Genomic DNA, 20,908 nt, shown 5'->3' with positions numbered 1-20,908 from the left:
AGGAAGTATCTAAGGCCAGATTTGAGTTAAGGAAGATGATTCTTTCTGACTCCAACCCTGGGCAATTAAGAACAATTAAATACTTGGCAGTTTGGGAAGGAAATTATTAGCAATTGGGAGAAATCAGGAAAGTCTTTATGTAGAAGGTCTGTCTTAAAGGAAGAGATGACTCTAGGAAGTAGAATTAAGGAGGTTGTTCCAGGTCTGGGGAATGGCCCATGAAATCATGGAGAGTATATGAGGAACAAGGAAAAGATCATTTTGGCTGGATTAAAGAGTACAGAAGTGATGGACATGATGTCCAGAGAAAAAAAGAAAGCATAGCTCCGCTTTCTCTATCCATCTAAATTTGATCATCCTCTTTTCCTAGATATTTTTTTCTTCTCTGGGTTTTCAAGACATCACGATTCTCAGGTTTCTTCTCCTCCCTCACTACTATCTTCCACCCTTCTCAGAACAGATCTGGAATAGTGTGCTCCATTTGGAGTGCCACATTCTAGGAAGGTTATTGAACAGCTGGAATATCTTCAGAGGACGATGACCAAGATAGTGGAGAATGCCTTGCAAACCCAAGTTAAGGGAACAAGAGGTGTTTATCTAAAGGAGAGATGACTTGGGAAGAGGGAACTCTGAAACATTTGAAAGGCCATTCTATGGAAGTGGAATTAGTTTCATTCTTCATCATGTCCCCCACCCCAAGTTAGAATTGGGACCAATGGGTGGAAGTTGTAGAGATGTTAGTTTTATTGTCCAAAAGTAGAATGGACTACCTTGTAAGAGTGAGTTCCCTATTGCTAGAGGTCTCTGGGATAATGTAGAAAGCATTCTTGCATCAAGTTGACAGTAGACTAAATGCTTTCCCAGTATCCTCCAGGGTCTAAAATATGGTGGTTTCCTGCTAATCCAGTGAAAACAATTCCCGAGAGTTTGGTTTGGCTTTTAAAAACCCCTGGGGAAAAGAAGCTGTCAGCAAAAGAGAGTAGGCAGCTGCAGCTAGGTCTGGGTGGGGCAGGTCACAGGAGACACACTAGATTGGAGGTTGAGAAGAAGGCAAACAAAGCCTTATGAAACTAGATAGACAGAAATTTCTTGCCTAGCTCTGTGCCTGCACATAATAGGTTCTTTAAAAATGTTTATTGGCTGACATTTTAGAGAGTCTAATTCCAGGGATCTTCCTCCAGCCTCTCTGCCTCTCTCTTCCTTTATTATATTTCTTCCTCATAGTTTCTTAGCTTATTATTTATCTCTTCCTCATAGTTCCTTCTTTCTCTTGTCCTGTTCTCATTCCTCCCTTCTCTAGCCTTCTTATTCCAATCTCCTTTCCTCCTCTTTCCTGTAGCCTTGCTCTTCCATTTTTCTTCCTCTGTCTCTTTCCTAGTCTTCCTTTTCCATTTTAATTTCCTCCTTTCTTCTTCCTCCTCTACCCTACCTCCTCCTTTTCTGTTCTTCCTCCTCCACTTTTCTTCTTCCCTATTCTCTTCTCCATTTTCTTTTCACCACTTTCCCTCCTTCCTTTTTTACTTTTTCTTTTCCATTTTCTTTCCTTTCTGTTTCCCCCTCTACTCTACCTCCTCCTGTTCTGTCCTTTCTCCTCCACTTTCCTTCCTCCCTATTCCCTTCTCCATTTTTTTCACATTTTCCCTCCTTTCTATTTTAATTTTTTCCTTTCTCCTTCTTTCCCTGTTCTTCTTCCTCCCTTCTCTCTCCTCACACTTCCTTCCCTATTCTTTTCTCACTTTCTTTCCACTAGTTTTTCCTTGCTTTGATTCTGCTTCCTCCTTTCCCCCAGTCTCTCTTCTTTCTCTCTTTCCTTTCTATACCCTCTTTCTATTTACTCCTTCCTTTTCCTTCTTTCTCTCCCTCCTCTCCCTTTCTCCCTCTTTTCTCTTTGAAGTGGGAAGGGCAGATGGCTGGAGAGAAATGTCATTAATCCTCCTCTACATAAGCCAGAAATGGAGAGCCAAAAGAGACCTGTAACCTTCACACTGTGTCTCACCTCCCCCCCTGTCCAGCAACCTTCCATTCCTCAGATGTGCCAACTCTGAACAATGCTGTTCTACATCAGCTCCAAAATAGCCACTGGCCCCCTGGCTTCTTCTCCTTTTATAGCCTTGTCCCTATTGTAAGGCTCCCCCAACCCCCACTGAGGGTGGGGGGGATGAAGGGCGGGAAAGACACTAATGACATGGGGAGGGGCAATACCGGCTGGAGATAAAGACCCTGAACTAGACCAGAGTCCAGCACTGCCTTAGCTCCCCTGAGCTCCCCTTCCTCTGCTCTCTTCTCCCTGGGATCACTCACCTACCTCCCCCTTCTTTGCCTTCCCAGTCTGTCTCCATGGCTCCCAAGAAGCCTGATCCAAAGAAGGAAGATGCAAAGGCGGCCCCCAAGGCAGCCCCAGCTCCGGCTCCTGCTCCCCAGCCAGAGCCCCCCAAGGAAGTCGAGTTTGATGCCTCCAAGATCAAAGTAGGTCACTTTCCTAGGTCTCTCCCCTGGGGGTGAGAGTACTGTCAGCTCTGGATCAATTCTGAAATTCAAAAGAGGGATGAGATTGAATGGAGTTAGTCTAGACTTCCGGAAGGGGAGACTTAGAAGGAGAAGGAGAGACTTGGCAGAAGAGAGTCTGGGAGATCAGGAGAGATTGGGAGGCTGTATCCCAGAGGGTGTGATACAAGGAGAATGGCAAAATATGAATTTCCAGGAGGAGGGGGAATATTAAAAGAGTTGGAGGAAAGAAGTGTATTCAGGGTATTTCACTGGAGTGATAAGAATGTTGATTTTGTAAGTGGAAAAATCTGAGTTCAAATCCCAGTTCTAGCATCTAATTTCTGTGTGGTCTTGTTCAGATCAGTGAGTGTCACTTTTCTGAATTGTAACATAATTTAAGTGGTCATTAAGATATTCTCCAGTTTCAATTTTTTTTAATGTTATTCCTAATAAGGAAGGAGACGACACTTCTCCTAGGATAGGATGGTGGTCATTGAGATATTCTCTAGCTTCAAAAGCTATGATCATTTTTTTTTATTCCTAGTAAGGAAGGAGACAACACTTATCCTAGAAAGGATTGATGGTGGTCATTAAGATATTCTCCAGCTCCAAATTCTATGATCATTTTCTAAAATTACTAGTAAGGAAGGAGACAACTCTTAGCCTAGGATGGGATGACTTGTACTTTGCCCAAATATGCTGAGATGGGGAGGGCACCTTTCCTCTCAGTCATCTCAGTCACCAAACCTCATGCTTAGTTTTCCATTCAATTTGCTACAGTGTGATGGTGTTTCATCACCTGACCCGAGGCCACCATCCCCAGGGTCCTATTACTGTGACATTGCTCTCCCAGAATCACTTTCCCCACTAACCTTTACTCTTTAGGAGGTGGGCTGTCCCTTCTCCTGTTTTCTGGGATTAGATCATCCTCAACACACCTTTGTACCCACTTCCACTCCCCATAGGCCTGCCACTGTTCCTGTCCCGACAATCCCAGCCTTTCTTTCCCCTCCCAAACCCCTATTTTTGTCCCAGGTGAAAGAATGTCTAGCTGTGGCTCAAGAAGGAGGAAAGTAATTTAATATCAAGCATATTTATGGAAAGTGAAGCAAGAGGAATTAAAGTTAGATGCTAATTAGAACCTTCCTTGAAGATCCTAGACTATTTTGGAGCTACAGAATCTATATTGAGAATAAAGAGAAGGAGAGATGGAAAGTCATTCAATAGAGTAAAGGTGGTATCATAAAATCATGGATACAATGCTAGGAAGAAACTTAGATTCTCTGGTCCAATTCCCTAGAGATTCAGTGACTTGCTCAGGCTATGAGGTATAAGAACCAGAACTGGAATTTGAATCCATATTGTCCAATTTCAGGTCTGGTCTCTTTCTATTAGACTACCTAGCTTCTCAGGTATACCAAGAACCAGGAGATGGGTGAAATATCTTTTACTCTTGGCTTCTTTCTCTGATCTAGGGGAGGGCAGGTAGGTGGAACAATAAATAATATAGTCAGGAAGACTGCTTTCATGAGTTCAAATCTGGCCTCAGATACTTCCTGGCTGTGTGACTCTAGGTAAGTCATTTTACCCTGTCTATCTGAGTTCCCTCATCTGTAAAATCAGCTGGAGAGGAAATGGCAAACCACTCCAGTGGTTCTTTACCAAGAAAACCCAAATGGGGTCATGAAGATGCAGACATGTCTGAAGAATAACTGAACAGCAAGAATTACTTCCTATGTGCAGGGCACTGCGGTAAGGTGTTTACAATTTTTATGTCACTGGATCCTTACTACAACCCTACAAGGTAGATACTGTTATTATACCCATTTTATAATTGAGGAAGCTGAGGTAAATAGAGATTAAGTGATCTGGCTGGGATCATAGCATTAACTTGAGCCAGTAAGTTTTTATGAAGACACACCTCCTACCCTTAGATGGTGGGAGGAGGCAAGACTCATGCACAGGGAACAGGTAAGTAACAAGGTGATTCTCCCATGTTAAGCCTCCTTTCCTGTGGTGGGAAATTGTTCTCTGTTTTTAGCTTTCAAAGTTTCCTTTACACTAAAGCAGAAATTCTTAAGCTGGGGTCTGTGAGCTTGGATGAGAAAAACAACTATTTCAATACAATTATTATATTAAATAATTATCTGAAAATAGTTGGTTTCCTTTGTAATTTCATATATTTTATTTTACTGGTTTAAAAAAATTTCTGAAAAGGAGTTCATAGGTTTTACCAGACTGCCAAAAAGATCCATGGCACAAAAAGGGTTAAGGATGTGTGCTCTAAAAGAGTAAGAGGACAAGGTAGGTAGGTCCAGGTCCACCCTGGGGATGTGACTTTAGGGCTCTGGCATTCCACATAGCAGCACGCCTGATTCTCTAGTGAATGTTTGGGGGTGGGGGAAATGTTTCAAAGTGTTCTTGGCTGAGGTTGGTGCCCCTAGCCCCAGGCCCCACCCCCATCCCCTTCTGAGCCTTGGCCACCTTCTATCTGTGCCCTGAATTGCCCACCTCATGAACATTTCCATTTATCCTGTTTCACAGTCCAAGCCCAGGGGGGAAAAGTTCAAACGACAAGGGTGCAGATGATGGATGAATAACATTTATAACATTTAGAAAGCCTTTCAAATTCCCAAAGTACTTTATGAATGTGATCTCCCTTGAGTTTCCTTATGAAGTATTACTGGAATTTTAATTCCCATTTCACAAATGGGAAACTGAGTCTCAGAGAGGTGACATGCCTATGGTTACAAAGCTAGTAAAGATCAAAAGTTTTCTTGATCCTGAACTCTGTACACAGTGGAGATAATAATAACAATAATAAATAAAAGTAGCATTTACATAGTACTTTGTCACTACAAAACTGAATGGCCTCTCTAGTCATACACATATGTGTTATTTCTCTCCATCTCCATCATCTCTCTTCCTCAGTTTCTGTCTGTCTTTGAATCAGTTGCTATCACTATCTTGATTTCTACATGACCACGTCTCTCTGTCTCTATCTCTAGCTCCACATCTTTATTTCCATCCCCATCTCTATCATCTCTATCTTTTTCTCAATTTCTATCTGTCTCTGAGTCTAATTCTCTTCCTATCTTTCTCTCTCTCCCTAACTATGTGACCATGGGCATGTTATCTCTCCTCCTCCTTCTTTTCTTCTTCTTCCTCTTTCTCCTCCTCCTCTTCCTCCTCCTTTTTCTTCTTCTCTTCCTCCTTTTTTCTTCTTCTCTTTCTCTTCCTTTTCCTTCTACTCTTCTTCTTCTTCCTCCTCCTTCTTTTCTTCTTCCTCTTTCTCCTCCTCCTCTTCCTTCTCCTTTTTTCTTCTTCTCTTTCTCTTCCTTTTCCTTCTGCTACTCTTCTTCCTCCTCCTCCTCCTCCTTCTCCTCCTCCTCCTCCTCCTCATTCTCTCCAGATCTCCATTTTCATCTCCACCTTTGTCTCTATCCTCTAGTATCTCAGGCTGAAATTGAGGTGGCCCAGAGGCTCTCAAAGACTCTAGCAGCTCCAGCAGTTCCTCCTAGCCCAATGATGTATACTGACTGAGAATCATTCTATCCTTGTTTGCAAAGGAGTATTGGCCAATAGATGACATTCTCATGTAGCTGCCATGTAAAAGAAGCATTAGATTGGTCCTGCTTGGGACCAGAGGAGAATATCTTACAGTGCCCATGGGTAGAAGTTGCAGAGTGGCAGATCTTTGTTCTGTGTAGAAAAGATTAAAGTGGGCTGCCCTATTATGTAGCCGGCATTACCAGGTAACACTCACCAGAATTCTTCAAACAAAAGCTCTGGATGATCTCTTACTGGGGATGATGTAATAAGGAATTCTTGTTCAATTCAATTATAATTTGAACCCAAGCCCTCTGACTCCAGAGCCAGAACTTATTACTCCAAACTGTCCTAAATCATCATGGTCCATTAAAACTACCAGTCCTATTCAACAAACCATTCCTCAACCACAGATTATCTCCAAGACTTTGTCAGCATTTCCCTGTGTTTCTTCCTTTCCTTTCCCTTCCTTCCTTCTTTCCTTCCTTCCTTCCTTCCTTCCTTCCTTCCCCCCTTCCTTCCTCTCTTTTTTTCTTTCTCTCTTTCTTTCTTTTTCTCTCTTTCTTTCTCTCTCTTTCTTCTTTCCTTCCTTCCTTCTTTCCTTCCTTCCTTCCTTCCTTCCTCCCTCCCTCCCTCCCTTCCTTCCTTCCTCCTTCCCTTCTTCCCTCCCTCCCTCCCTCCCTCCTACCCTCCCTCTCTTTCTTTCTTTCTTTCTTTCTTTCTTTCTTTCTTTCTTTCTTTCTTTCTTTCTTTCTTTTTCTTTCTTTCTTTCTTTCTTCTCTCTCTCTGTCTCTCTTTCTCTCTCTTTATAGTTTTGTTTTTACTTTAAATTTTTTTTACTTAGTTTCTTTTCTTTTCTTTTAAATTTCCAGTGTTTCTTTAGACTTTGGGGTCATAGCCCACTGATCAATGACCTTTCTTTCAACTTCATTATCTTACTGTTTAGAATCTTTGATTTTCTATCTACTAGAATTCTTAATTTCTTTTCTAGGCTGCTAGGTGGCACTGGGACAGAGCAATGGAACCGTAGTCAGGAAGCCCTGAGTTCAAATCCTACCTCAGCCACTTAGTAGCTGACTTTGGATAAACCTGCCTCAGTTTCTCCAACTGTAAAATTGGATAATAATAATACCTATCTTTCAAGGTTGTTATATGGCAACAAGAGGTAATATTTGTAAAGTGCCAAGCACATAGTAGGCATTATATAAACATTAGTGATTATCAGAACCATCATCTTTTCTCTCCGAGCTATTTCTCACACGGTTCATGGGTAACAATTATAGAAGAGGAAGTGTCAGCAGCCTGCAAAGTTGGGCTGGGAGGGAGAGACTTGGAAAGGCCTTAGTATGTGTGTTTATGGTGTTGACAAGTATCATTGACCTTGGGCAGACAGGGTGTCAGTCCCTGACTGTGGCAGAGATAAACCCTCTTCATCCATGGCTGGGTGCCTGCAGGGCATCATGAGATCAGTGACCTAGAAAGAAAAAAAAGAAACTCAGAGGCAATTGAATCTAATCTTTTCATTTTATAGATGAAGAAATTACGGCCCAGAGTTGGGAGAGGACATTGTCTGAGAGGCAGTACAGGTTAGCGGTTGAAGCACTGGCTCTGGTGTCAGGAACCCCGAATTTGAATCTCACCTCAGGTATTAGCTCTGGGATTATGGGCAAGCCAATCAGCTGATCTATAAAATGGGGATAATGATACTCACACTACTTATCTCCAGGACTGATATGAGAAAAGTGTTTCGCAAAGTTTGAAATGCTAGGTATGAGTGAGTGAGTTATTATTCTTTTGGAATGCTAAATGGACTCAACTATTAATTTGCTATATGACAAATTTGTATAGGAATAGACTAGTGAAGAAAGGCTGAACCATAGACTTTGAGATCTTCTATTGCAAAGAATAAATTAAAGTGGGCTGCCCTGTTATGTAGTGGGAATGACTAAGTAGCACTCACTACAGTTTTTCAAACAAAGGCTGGATGATCACTTATTGGGGATGATGTCAAAAGGAATTCTTGATCAATATAAGAACTCTTTTTGTTCTTTTTGCAGATGAGGACACTGAGAACCAGTATAATATTAATAATAATTGTACTTCAAAAGAATTTGGGTATTTGTTCTACTGTCCTATACCCACATTTGCTGTACCTTAATATTTTGTCTTCATGAAGACTAGCTGTATGATCTTCATGAACAAGTCTTTGGCCCTTGTCTATGCATATAGGAACTCCATTCCATACAGAAGAGAGATTCTCCTGAGTTCAATAGGTAGTGAGTGATAGGTGATAATTATTATTATGCCATTTTATAGTTGGATAAACTGAAGTAGAGTTGAAGTTTGAAATGGATTTGTAGTCAGAGGTCCTGGTTTCAAATCCTGCTTCTACTACCTATTACCTGTGTCAAGATGTTTCTCCACTCTGTTTAGAATGGGATTTTTTTCTGATTTTTTTGATTGGCGCTTTTTTGGATAGCACTTTGTCATCCCTCTGTATGTTTCTTAAAATTCTCAGATTCCTTGATTCTATTCCAATACTCAGGAATTACCTATTAAAGTAGCTGGCCACAGAGGTTATCACAGATGAAGTGGTCAAGGACACATTGCCCGTGTTGCATCTAATAATAGATCTAAAAGCCCCTTCTCCTGACCCAACCATCAGGTACCCTTATGCAGAGTACAGAGGGGCCACAGGAGCTGACATAAAAATAAAATACACGGTTTGTGGAGAAACAGAGAGTGGGGTTGGAGACTGACAGGTCCCTTTAGTTTTGATGGGGGCCATCCTACACTTCCCCTACATTTCACCTGTTAAAATGGATCACATAGTCTCTTAGGTTTTAGAAGAAGGCCTTCTAGTGCAGACTTCTTCATTTTTAATTGAGAAACTATGGTCCATGAAGGCTATCTCTTTCCCTCATCCTGCTTTGTCTTCCATTCCCCATCCAGCCTCTCTTTCCCCACTTTTCACCAAGGCATGATCCCCTAACGGCTGTGCTTGAGTAGAGAAAGATAGGTCAGTAGGAATGGGGTGGGTGTGAGTACTAGAGGGAGCCCATAATGGGAATGAGGATAAAGAGGCTGGTTGATTTAGAACCGGAAGGCACTAAAAAGGCCATCTAGTCCAACCTCTTCAGTGTATCAGTGAGGAAACTGGGGCTTGGGGAAGTTAAGTGCCTTATCTAGGATCACACAAAGATTGGATTTGAACCCGGGTTCTCTGACTCCAAAGCTAGACCCCTTCCTCAAGACCCCAGACAAGCTGCTTCCTCAAAGCACTTTGGGCTCTCACCTCATACAGCCTTATTCCTGTCTCATGTTCTGCCAACTGAGCATTCATACAAACCAAGGACTTTAAAAACTTAAAGAACTTAAAAACTGAAAGGGACAGGGTCTAGGATGTAGAACATGAGAAGACCATAAGAGTGTGGAGTGAGTCATGTAGTGACATGGCTAGTCAGCAGCAGAAATGAAATTTGAATCAGAATTTCTGACTCCAAGTCAGATATATTTCCATTGCTTCTCATTGCCTCTCTGTGAGATAATTAGTAGCCTTAATCTTCCTATGTAAATAAATTATTTTTTATTGTTATTTCAAAACTGAGCTTTGTGAAGCTGAGACTTGCCCAAGCCCTTCCTCTCATCACTGTCCCACACAATCCATCTCTAGCTCATCCAGGCTAATTGAGCTCAGGCTTTAGAGCATGGAGCTAAAATTTGGGGTGGTCCGAGAGGGGACTAGCTCCCAGCCAGGGTCAGAATCAAGGAATGAAGGAAATGACCAAGAACATCATGAAGCTGTAATTCAAGATGGTCATCTGCTCCCCCAAAGAATGAATACCTGCCCACTCTTCCAGGTTCAGAAGGGATCTCCCTTTGTTATGACTCCCCTTTCCAGATCAAAAGTGATGGATTGTTTGGAATTGAGTGTGGGAGCTCTGAAAAAATGGTTATGTTTCCCATTGGCAGCTGCACCCCCCCCAAGTCAGGGGCAATGTCTCAGGCTTCAGACTTATTACTGTTCCTTCCCTGGGAGGAACCTCCACTAGGTCAGAGGAGGGAGACTACAATATTTTTTTTCTCTTATCTGTGAGAAAAATGGTTCTTAAAGTTTTGTGTTCAGGATTGGCTTATGTCACAACCCCAACTGATCCACTTTGAAACAGCTGTATGTACCCTGATAGTGACATACAACACACTTGTCCCCTTCACTGTCTCCCTGTAGTCCTCCCTCTATGTCTCTGTTTCTTCCTCACTAATTCTCCTTCTACCTCCATCTCCCCCCCATCTCTCTCCCCCTCTGTCCTCCCTGTCTCTCTTACACATCCTCAGTCTCTCTCACCCTCTCTCAAGACTCTTTCACACTCTCTCCCTCCTCCTTCCTCTGGTCTCAGTTTAGACCTGGAACATACAGCTTGCAGTGGGAAATGATGACTTACACCCTGGGCTTGTTTGTGGTTGCCTTCTCCCCGGGAGAAAATAGCATCAAAAGCACCAGCTGCAGGCCTGCCCTGATGGGTGCCCGGCTACAGTGGGGCCGGGCAAGCGATGATCCAGCTCACACCTCATAAATCTCTCTCTACGTGACCCTTGGAGCTTGGGATCTGGCTCCCTTCCACAGTTCCAGTGGGGGTGGTGAGGACTCGGGCCCAGAGAAAAAATCAGGGAGAGCAGCTGGGATGACCCTGGCCACCCTTGGGAGGGGGCAGAAGGGGCAGCCTGGGCGATTCTAGGAGGCAGCCGAGCCGTGGAAGGCGGACTGCTTCTCCTCTTCCACTCGGTGGGCTGGGAAGGACACTAGAATTTAAGGACCTAGGTTTACTATCTGCTTTCTGATCTCTTTTGGGGCATCCATTTCTTTACCTGTTAGATTACCTGGTTGGACCAGATAGTCTCCAGTGTCTTTCCCATCTCTGACACTTTCTGAACAAGAGCTTTATTTATACCACCATCCCCCCTCGGAAGATAGGTGGTACAAGAATTATATTCCTAGCTTATAGATGAGAAACTTGAGGCTCCTGAGAGAGGAAATGGTTCACTGGGAAGTGTGTGTGTGTTAGATTTCAAATCCCCAAGACTCTTCAAGTTAACCATGTTGTCTCTTATGACCATGTACAAAATCTTGTGTTAGACACTGTGGGAGATAGAAAGATCAATTACTCAGCCCTCAAAAAGCTCACAGTTCAGTAGAGTAATCCTGAGGAAACAAGAGATTTGGGTTTGGTGAAATGAAGGATGCTGGGACTGTAGGACCACAAGAGGTTTTGCAGGAGTGAAGGAAAGTGGGGGATTATCCACTGTCCTTTACTTATTTCAGGCCCCGCTCCATTCATCCATACATAGCAGCTCGGGCAGAGAAGGGTGAGTGCTAAAGGATCAGTCTGCTCTGAGGAGCGAGAGCCTGCAGTGGAGGATGGGGGAAAGAGATGGTTAGAGAGACTTGCTGGCCAAAATGCATCTTCGGAATTCAGTGCTGTGGGTGTTCACTTCTGGCTTTCCCAGGACCCTTCTATCCCAATAACCCGAGAGTCATGAAATAATAGAATTTTAAAACCAGAAGGAGCCTTAGAGAACGTCTAATTTGACCCTTTCATTTTACAGATGAAGGAAATGAGGAACTAAGAGATGATTTGCCCAAGTCCATACAGAAAGGAAACAGCAGAGCAGATTCTAAATCTTTCTACTATATCTTCATAACTGTTAAAATAAAATTTTAAAATGAGGTGGGGGAGACAGCCATCTCCCTCTTGGAGACTTTCTCAGCTTGCCGAGGAGCTCGAGCTATCCTTGGGTCTCTCTGTCTGCATAGGGATTGGTTGCAGAGATAGACCCATTTCTCCCTCTGCAGCTCTTCCCCAACTCCACCCCACTGAGAGGCCCTTGTGGCCAGTATGGGACATTCCTGTCCATTCATACCCCAGTCTAGAGTTTCCATGGTGTGGTTGGTCTAACTCCATTTGGCACGCAGGTCTGAGACACTGAGCTCCCTGTGAGTGGGGATGGGTGTGTGTCAGTTGCTGGGGGACAGAGCCAGTGCTGACTGAGGGACCTGTCTGGGGATGGGCCAGAAATGTTTGTGATTCTGCCTCCCTGCTCTCCTTCCCTATCCCATAGCAACACACTCACACATACACAGCTTGATTGGGATCATCTTTCTCCTCTCCATATTTGAGAAAACTTGCATTAGTCCCTGGGAGTGGAAGTTTGCCCTTGGAGTTAGGGAGAAGGAAATGCTACAGGGGCATCAGGAGCTGACCGTTACCTAGGATAAGAGGGACTCCAATTCTTCCATGCCCTCCCCTCCTAAAAAAGGGGTCCTAGGATAAAAGTCCAACCCTCATGGCCACATAATTCCTGGTGAGCAATACACTCACACATACACAGCTTGATTGGGATCATCTTTCTCCGCTCCATATTTGAGGAAACTTGCATTAGTCCCTGAAAGTGGAAGTTTGCCCTTGGAGTTAGGGAGAAGGAAATGCTACAGGGGCATCAGGAGCTGACTGTTATCTTGGGTAAGAGGGACTCCAATTCTTCCACGTCCTCTGCCCAAAAAAGGTCCCCAGGATAAAAGTTCAACTCTTGTGACCGTATAACTCCTGTCAGTTAAATGTAAAGAAAAATCCAGTAAAAGAACATGGAGATTCACAGAATCAGACTTGAAAGAGACTTGAGAAATCATCAGAAGCAGCATAATTCAATAGCCAGGGAATTTAACGTAAAATCACAAGGACCTGGATTCAAATCAAAAATTAGTTTTGTTCCAAGAGACATAACCTCTCTATTTTTCAGTTCCCTCGTGTATAAATGAGGATGCTGGCCTTGATGACACCTCTGCTGCCTTCCATTGCTAATTCTATAATCCTATAGCTCCATTCCCTAATGAGGATCTCCTTTATAGTGGAGCAGATTTTAGTCAAAGACTTCTAGTGAATGGGGCATTTTGGGAGAGTTTCAATTGTTAGAAATTTCTCCATAAACTGGAATCAGCTTCTCTGCAACGACCACTCCTTAGTCTTAGTGCTGCTCTCTGGGCCCAAGCTAGACAGGACTAATCTGTCATCTACCTGATAATCCTTCAAGTGCTTGAAGACAGGAATCACATCCCCTATAAGTCTTCTCTAGGTTAAAGATTCCTTCAACTAGTTTTCAGAAGGAATGAGAGGTCCTGAGATTCTTTGCCTTCCTGGTCACTCTTCTCTGAATATTCACCATTTGTTTAATAATATTTCATTATAATGCTTAATAATATTCCCCCAAAAAACCTTCAAGGTGTCTTTCTGGATGTGGAACAGATAACCTCAGTTTGGACATCAGGGATGGGTCTCTCTGCTGAGAGGACTTTGAAGAGTCCAGGGGCAGTAATTAGAACTTTTCTTCTGTCTTCCTTTCCAGATTGAGTTTACTCCAGAGCAGATAGAAGGTGAGTAGCCTTGGGTCCCTCTGTCTACATCCAGTATTCAGATAATTAGTAGGTCAATGAACTGACTTGCTCAACCCCTCTGGGTATCTAATCATATGTTAGACATTAAGGCCATTTTCTGGAAGCCCTTAGTCTGAGGAGGAAATGAAGGTCCTGCCCTCAAGGAATCTCTAATTTAAGGGAGAAAGGCTTAATACTTGACCTAATGTGGCCTTCCCTTCAGGAAATTCTCCATCTTCCCTGAGAAACAGCTCCTGTCCTTAGAGCCTTTCCTCCTTCACTCTCCCTAAGTGCCACAGAGATTCTAGCTTGAGGTGGAAGACATGGCCCCCTCTTTCAGGGAGTTGTACTAAACTCACTATGATTTACTTCAAAATCAATAGTTGCTCTGGAACCATGGGCTTCAGGGAAAGTTTGGGACAAAAACTCAGAGGAGGACATTCATTCCCCTGCTCATTCTATATTCTGAGCCATCATACTCATCGGGTGTTTCCATCCCACCCCTCCAGAGTTCAAGGAAGCCTTCTCCCTATTCGATCGGACCCCCAAGTCAGAGATGAAGATCACATATGGGCAGTGCGGGGATGTGATGAGAGCACTGGGTCAGAACCCAACCCAGGCGGAGGTTCTTCGGGTGCTGGGAAGGCCCAAGCAGGAAGGTAAGTGACCGTAGACCTACCCAGAGGGAAAGGAAGCAGCTACGGCCAAACATTACCAGGCCCTACCTGCCCCCAAAGTTCTCCCTATCCAGGATTTGTACTGTAAGGAAGCCAGAGAGACAGAGAGATACAGAGACAGAGAGACAAATACAGAGAGGGTGGTGGAAAGGAAAGAGAGATGAAGAAACAGAAAGAGACAGAGGGCGGTGGGAGGGAAAGAGAGACAGAGAAATAGAGAGAGAGGAGAGAGAGACAGAGACAGAGAGCGAAACAGAAAAAGAGACAGAGACAAATTCAGAGAGACAGAGAAACAGAAAGAGAAAGACACAAGAAAGAGAGAGACAGAGACAGAGACGGCCTTATTACCATAGAACAGAAGGTTAGATGCATCTAGAGGCCTTTCTGTGTGAACTCCTTTGTGAGTGACACCCGTGAGGATCCAGTGCAGACAGTCACACAACCTGGCTACCAATGGTTTTAAGCACAGAAAGGGTCATAGGGATTAGTGGTGGCGACAGTATGTCACTAAATGAAGGGCAGGCAGTTTTTGAGCACTCGGTAAGCCCTCCAGCCTACTCTGGGATCGTGGGGAGTGGGGAGGATGATGTCTGGGTCTGAAGTAAAGGGAACCCAACAATCTGTTACTTCCTCTCATTCTTATCAAAGTCTTTTGTCTGGGTTAGCAAGATTGTTGTCTTCAGAAATGTGAAATCATGGAGAACTTTGAACGGCAGCCAGAGAAGCCTGAATCTTACCCAAATGGCAATAGGGGATAATTGAGTCATTTTAAACAGAAGAATGGTCCTATGGTTGGCTCCACCATGTAAATCAAAAGTATTGGGAAAGCATTTCTTAGACCTGACTATATCTCAAATATATGCCAAATATGTCAAGTACTCTATTTGAGTAAACAGAAAATCGGGACAGTCCCCATTCTAATTGGAGGAGATAGCCCCTAAAGAAGACTCCTGTTCACATTTGGTTCCTGGCCAGTGGAAAGCCTAGGTAGGCCTGAGGTTCTAAGAGGGAAAGCACTAGAACCCAGGTCCCAAGGTTCTGGGGGAACAAAGGGGGAATCTAACGAGAGCAAGTAACTCACTGGAGAGCATCCCGATGTATTTCCTCATAATTCACCTAAGCTCCTACAAGAAGTACCTTGCTTCTTCCCAAATAGGCTGGGCAGAGACAAGGGTCTGTGTGTGGGGAAGCTCTTTCTAATATTTTCTCTTACTTTTCCCATCTCCCTTCTCTGTCCCCAGAACTCAACTCCAAAATGATGGATTTTGAAACCTTCCTGCCCATGCTGCAGCATATTGCCACCTGCAAGGACACTGGCACATTTGAGGACTTTGTGGAGGGGTTGAGGGTCTTTGACAAAGAAGGCAATGGAACTGTTATGGGAGCTGAGCTGCGCCATGTGCTGGCCACCCTAGGTAAGTCCCCACCTCCCTCCTACCCTGTGAGCTCTGACTGGAGACTGGGAGAAACCCAAGGGACAGAGCTGACTCTCCCTCTCTGTTACTCCGTTCTTCTGTCAGGGTCCTCTGTCCTCTGTGCCCTGAGGCAGAGGGAAGATCTCAAGAAGGTCATGTCAAAAAGCCCTAGTTTTCCCTGACCTTATCATACAGGTACCAAAAGACTGTTTCAGCCGATCTTTTTATGATCCTTGGGGCCTCCAGAGATTTGGGACAGCACAGTAAGAGCTAGCTTTTATATGGGTTATTTCATTCATTAATCTTTCCCCTCTAGGAAGTGGATGCTGTTATTATACCCTTTTTAGAGAAGAGAAAACTTGGGTTGAGATTAAATGATCATAGAGCTAGTGTCTGAAATAGGATTTAATGTCAGCTCTAATAATTATAATAGCTAGCATTTATATAATGCTCACTATGTGCCAGCCACCATACTAAGTACTTTAAAATTATGATCTCATTTGATGTTCACAACAACCTTAGAAGGTAAAAATCATTTCTCTTAGAGTATCTTCTTTGTCTTTCCTGGTCCTGAAGAACTGAGGGCTTTAATGGATTACAAATTCAATATAAATCATTCATATGACACTACAAACAAAATAATGAATATCATCTTTGGTCAAATTAAAGGTGCTATTACATTAGGTAGCCTAGTGGTCAGAGTACTAGATTTTTAGTTAGGAGTTCAAATCCTGCCTCAGATACTTCACAGCTATATGACTTTAGACCCATCCCTTAACCTTTTCCAAAATGGGTTCCTTCATTTGTAAAATGAGGTAAGTAGCATCTCTCTCCCTTCCAGAGTTGTTTTGAGAATCTTTTATGTAAGGTACTTCATAAGTTGTAAACATGCTATGTAAATGTTATCTAGAATTATTATTGAGGCTAGTTAATTTTTTGGATTAAATAATAATTAAAGCTAGTTCAATAATTTTTTATAGAAAAAAAACATTGAAAAGCATTGCCATGTACATGGCAAAACATGAAAGGATTCAAAATATAAGACAATAAATTTCCATTTCAAGTCCATACAATGAATACTACACATTGTGGTCAGAGCTATCTTTTCTTTGCTTCCTTATAGGTTTTCTTTTATTCTCTGCTGTGCACTTTTTACTTTATTTTTCCCCCTTTTTCCTCCCTTCCACTTCTCCTAAGGAGGCTATAGTTAAGTATGGATATATTTATATGTACATATACATAAACACACATACATATATATATACATATACATAAATATAATCATACACACATATATTCATATCTATCTATGTAACATTATGCTTGCTTGCCCTCAATTTCTCTGAATGTAGTTCAGTTCTTTTAAATCTAATATTAAGAGACACAAAGCATTTAAAAGAAAGAATTTCCATTGTTTTCTGCCCTGGTCATGTCACGCCTGGAGTACTGTGTTCTGTTCTCAGTGCAACATTTAAAGGGTGATACTGAAAAATTGAAAGATGTGGTGGAGTAGATAGAGGTGGCCCAGATACAGGAAGGCCTGACTGACACAAATTGGCAGTGTGGCTCTGGACAAGTCCAGAGATTCAACAATTATAGAACAGTTGCTGACCTGCCTTGTTGAACTTTGCTTTTCCTCACAATGGCAAAGTCTATATTTTAAACATTGATAACAGCCTGAAATAAACTGCCTTGAGAGAAGGATGAGTGAGATTCCTTGGGAAGGAAATAGAGATCTTGATATCTAAGCAGCTTGTTTGACTTTAACAGAGAGATTTCTAAATAGCTGAGGGTGCTCAAGCAGAAGAGAAAATAGATTTGTTGCCCATCCTGCCAGGGGGATGAGGGGATAGTTGAATGAAGAGCAATGCACAGAAGCTTCAAAAAGCCAGAATTGCAGTTGAGGTGTCCCAAAGTTGGATGAACAGTGAATGACCACTCACTAGATGTTTTAATAATATTGTCTCATATTTACATAATGTTTTAAGGTTCACAAAACATTTTTACTTCTAACATTACCCTCCAGGAGGTAGATACTGTAAGTATTATTATCATTGTTTCTATGTATTGTACTATTGATTCATAAGAAACTATGAAGAGAAAGTCTCAGAAGATTAAAATGTAAGAATGGATAGATGAATAAATGTATGAGAAGATTTATTAAATAATTCCACAATATGCTTAACTATTTATTAAAAAGTGATTTCTGCTTTTTTATGTCTCCCATGGTTTTTTCCTTTTGCTCTGATTTTTTTCTCCCAACATAATTCATAAAGCAATGAATAGACCTTTATTAATTTATAAATAAATTTACTAGGGAAAAAATAAGTGAGACAGTCACTGTCTTCAAGCAGTTTATATTCTAATGGGGCAATTCCTTTTGCTCTGATTTTTCTCTCCCAACATGATTCATAAAGCAATGAATATTGCAAATAAATTTGCTAAAGAAAAAATAAGTGAAACAGTCACTGTCTTCAAACAGTTTATATTCTAATGGGACAATTCCTTTTGCTCTGATTTTTCTCTCCCAACATGATTCATAAAGCAATGAATATTGCTTTATCAATAGATAAATAAATTTGCTAAAGAAAAAATAAATGAGATAGTCACTGTCTTCAAACAGTTTATATTCTAATGGGGCAATTAGATGGGACAATAGATAAAGGCCTGGGAGACCTGAGTTCAAATGCAACCTTAAATATTTTCTTACTGTGTGAACCTGGGCAAATCACTTAATCTCAATTTTTTCATCTATCACATTATATATATACATACATCATAAAATTACATAATATACATTATATTATAATATTACCTACCTCCCAAGGTTGTTGTAAGGATCAAGTGAAAATAATTGCAAATCACTAAGCACAATTCCTTGAATATAATAAAAACTATATTAATATTAGTTATTATTTTATTATTATTAATGGGAAAGTCATACACATGAAGAGTGTACTAGTAAATGTTTTGACAGTCAGCTGTTCAAAAAAAATCACACTCACAACTGTCTGTAAGACATAGTTTTAAGTTTAATCTGCATTATTAACATTTTCTTCACCACTTTTTAAAGTCTAGGCAATCAGTAAAACAATAAAGTCCTAATGGGCTACATTTGTTTATCTCTGAGATGTAAATGTTCACATTTGAAAATTTTACAAACTTTTCTCTTGCATGTCCTTGCCTTACCTCCCTAACTGGTACAGCTCATGTGTTAGGGGCTGAGTTTATAAAGACAAAAATGAAACAATTCCTGCCTTCAAGGAGTTTTTGTTTGAAGTTTTCTTTCTATGAGGAGAAATAACAAATACATGCACATATAATAATTATTATTATTATCATCATCATCATCATTATTATTATCTCATATTTATATATGGCTTTTTAGGTTTGCAAAGTACTTCACAAATATAATTTCACCTAATCCTCATGACAACCTTAGGAAGCAGGTACCATTATTACACCACATTGCCTCCCCAAGTTCCCCTTTAGCTCTCAATCTGAGATCCTATGGAAGGAAGAGCCCTCCTGAGATCCCTTATAGCCAGAAAGTGTTGGGACAGTCTCAGGATCATAGAATATCTGGGACTTCAGGCTTGCCCTTAAACCCTTCTAGGTGAGAGACTGACTGAAGATGAGGTGGAGAAACTGATGGCTGGGCAGGAAGATGCCAATGGATGTATCAACTATGAAGGTGAGAGACAGAGGCAGGGAGACGGAGGCAGGAGGGAGGCTTCGAAAGGCCAATAGGCTGGTGCTCCCGGGACCCCCTTCCCTGGGATCTGTTCTTGCAGGAGAGAGGAAGGAGATATAGGGAAGCCACAGAATACTCAGTCCCAGGGACTGCCAAGTGGGTGCAGGAAATTCCTCCCAGCCATTTTTCCACAGACAAACCTCATCTTACCCCAGCTCTACCCCAGAACCCACCTCTCCACCCCCATCAGTGAGTTCCAAGTCTGTGGAGGGAGAGTTGCATTAACATGCATCTCTCACACTAATACACATTCACATATTAATCTATTCTCCATCCTGGGCTTCTTTCTAGCATTTGTGAAGCACATCATGGCCAGCTGAGATGCTAGCTCTCCAGGTGAGCTTTCCCTCTCCCTTTTCTCCTCTGGCAGCAGAGGTCCTAAAGTCTGAAAGAATATCAGGTGCCCAAAGGCAGAAATTGGACTGGGAGAAGTCAGAGTTTTCCATGGAATCACCAGCAAGGAAATCCTGCATTTGGATTTCAATGATTTTCCTTGTTAAGAGATTGGATAAGGAAATCAAGGAAGGAAGGAAAGAAGAAATAATGGGGAAAAAAGAAGGAAAGAGGGAAGAGAAAGAAATGAATCAAAGAAAGAAGGAAAGAGTAAGAGGAAGGAAGGAAAGAAAGACATAAAGAAGGAGGATGGAGGGAAGAAAAATAAAATAAAGAGGAAAAGGAGATAAGGAATAAGAAGTTAGTTCATAAGTATTAAGTAGCTACCATATTCCAAATACTGTACTAAGTACTGGAGAAATAGATAGATAGATAGATAGCTAAATAGATAGATAGATAGATGGATAGATATGGCTCTTGATAGACCTAGATATAGATATAGTCAAAATATAAGAGAGAAAAGAAGAAAAGATAGAATAAAGAAGAAATGGAAGGAAAAAAGAGAGAAAGGAAGGGAAGGGTAGGGAGAGAGGGAAAAAGAGGGGGAGGAAGAGAGAGAGAGAGAGAAAGAGGGAGAAAGAGAAGGAGGGAGAGAAGAAAGAGAAAGAAAACTGAGTATCCTGGGTCCCTGGAATCTTCAGGATTGGACTGGAGAGCAACTAGCTCTTGACCTTGCCAGCTGACCCTGGAATTGTTATGGGGTTCTTACTGCCTCCATTCTATATTTTGAGGACGTTTTTAAGACAATAGGGAGTTGTCACCAAAAAAAAATCTCACTCAGGTTGTTTTGAGAGCTCCCCTTACTCCTTGGTAATTAGTGAATATTTTTTTCTTTCAGGAAGCCCGGATAGAGGACCTGATGGGGATATTTCTTCAACTAATCCCCTGAAATAGTGGGGAGTACTCATTTGGATGAAGGCTGGGTAGTTTGTGATGGGAGGGCTAGGAAAGGGAAGGCTGACTTCCATGGGATGGAGTCCATGGTGTGGAGTGAAGAAAGGAGAATACAATTCTTAAGGGGGTACTAGGATGAAACACTTGACTGTGCTCTTTGAGAATTGCTATAGTCAAATGGTAGGGTTATCATGGGAGAAAGAAAAGTGGCTTTGCCTTCTTATCCATCTCATTCTCTCTCTCTCTCTCTCTCTTTCTCTCTCTCTCTCTCTCTCTCTCTCTCTCTCTCTCTCTCTCTCTCTTCTCTCTCTCT

At 42.0% G+C, this 20,908-nt stretch overlaps 1 protein-coding gene across 1 annotated transcript; it reads left to right on the top strand.

Annotated features, from left to right (window-relative positions):
- The first annotated feature begins 2,222 nt into the window (after window positions 1–2,222).
- On the top strand, window positions 2,223–19,631 carry MYL3 (myosin light chain 3). The gene is made up of 6 exons (XM_031960541.1): window positions 2,223–2,466; window positions 13,435–13,462; window positions 13,972–14,121; window positions 15,381–15,554; window positions 19,171–19,248; window positions 19,600–19,631. The coding sequence occupies exons 1-6, from the start codon at window positions 2,338–2,340 to the stop codon at window positions 19,626–19,628; spliced, it is 588 nt and encodes a 195-aa protein (XP_031816401.1). The 5' UTR covers window positions 2,223–2,337; the 3' UTR covers window positions 19,629–19,631.
- Window positions 19,632–20,908: the final 1,277 nt, after the last annotated feature.

This window comes from Sarcophilus harrisii, chromosome 1, assembly GCF_902635505.1.
Source record: "Sarcophilus harrisii chromosome 1, mSarHar1.11, whole genome shotgun sequence".
Classification (NCBI taxonomy): domain Eukaryota; kingdom Metazoa; phylum Chordata; class Mammalia; order Dasyuromorphia; family Dasyuridae; genus Sarcophilus; species Sarcophilus harrisii.
The sequence above is the reverse complement of the archived record's forward strand: the minus strand, read 5'-3'. Positions and strand labels throughout refer to the sequence as shown.

What these genes read in the sequence shown, in the direction of transcription:
- MYL3 (XM_031960541.1), top strand. Translation starts at nt 2,338, where the DNA reads ATGGCTCCCAAGAAGCCTGATCCAAAGAAGGAAGATGCAAAGGCGGCC. An exon ending in TACTCCAGAGCAGATAGAAG is followed by an intron (nt 13,463 to 13,971) that starts GTGAGTAGCCTT and finishes CCACCCCTCCAG; the next exon opens with AGTTCAAGGAAGCCTTCTCC. An exon ending in TGGATGTATCAACTATGAAG is followed by an intron (nt 19,249 to 19,599) that starts GTGAGAGACAGA and finishes GCTTCTTTCTAG; the next exon opens with CATTTGTGAAGCACATCATG.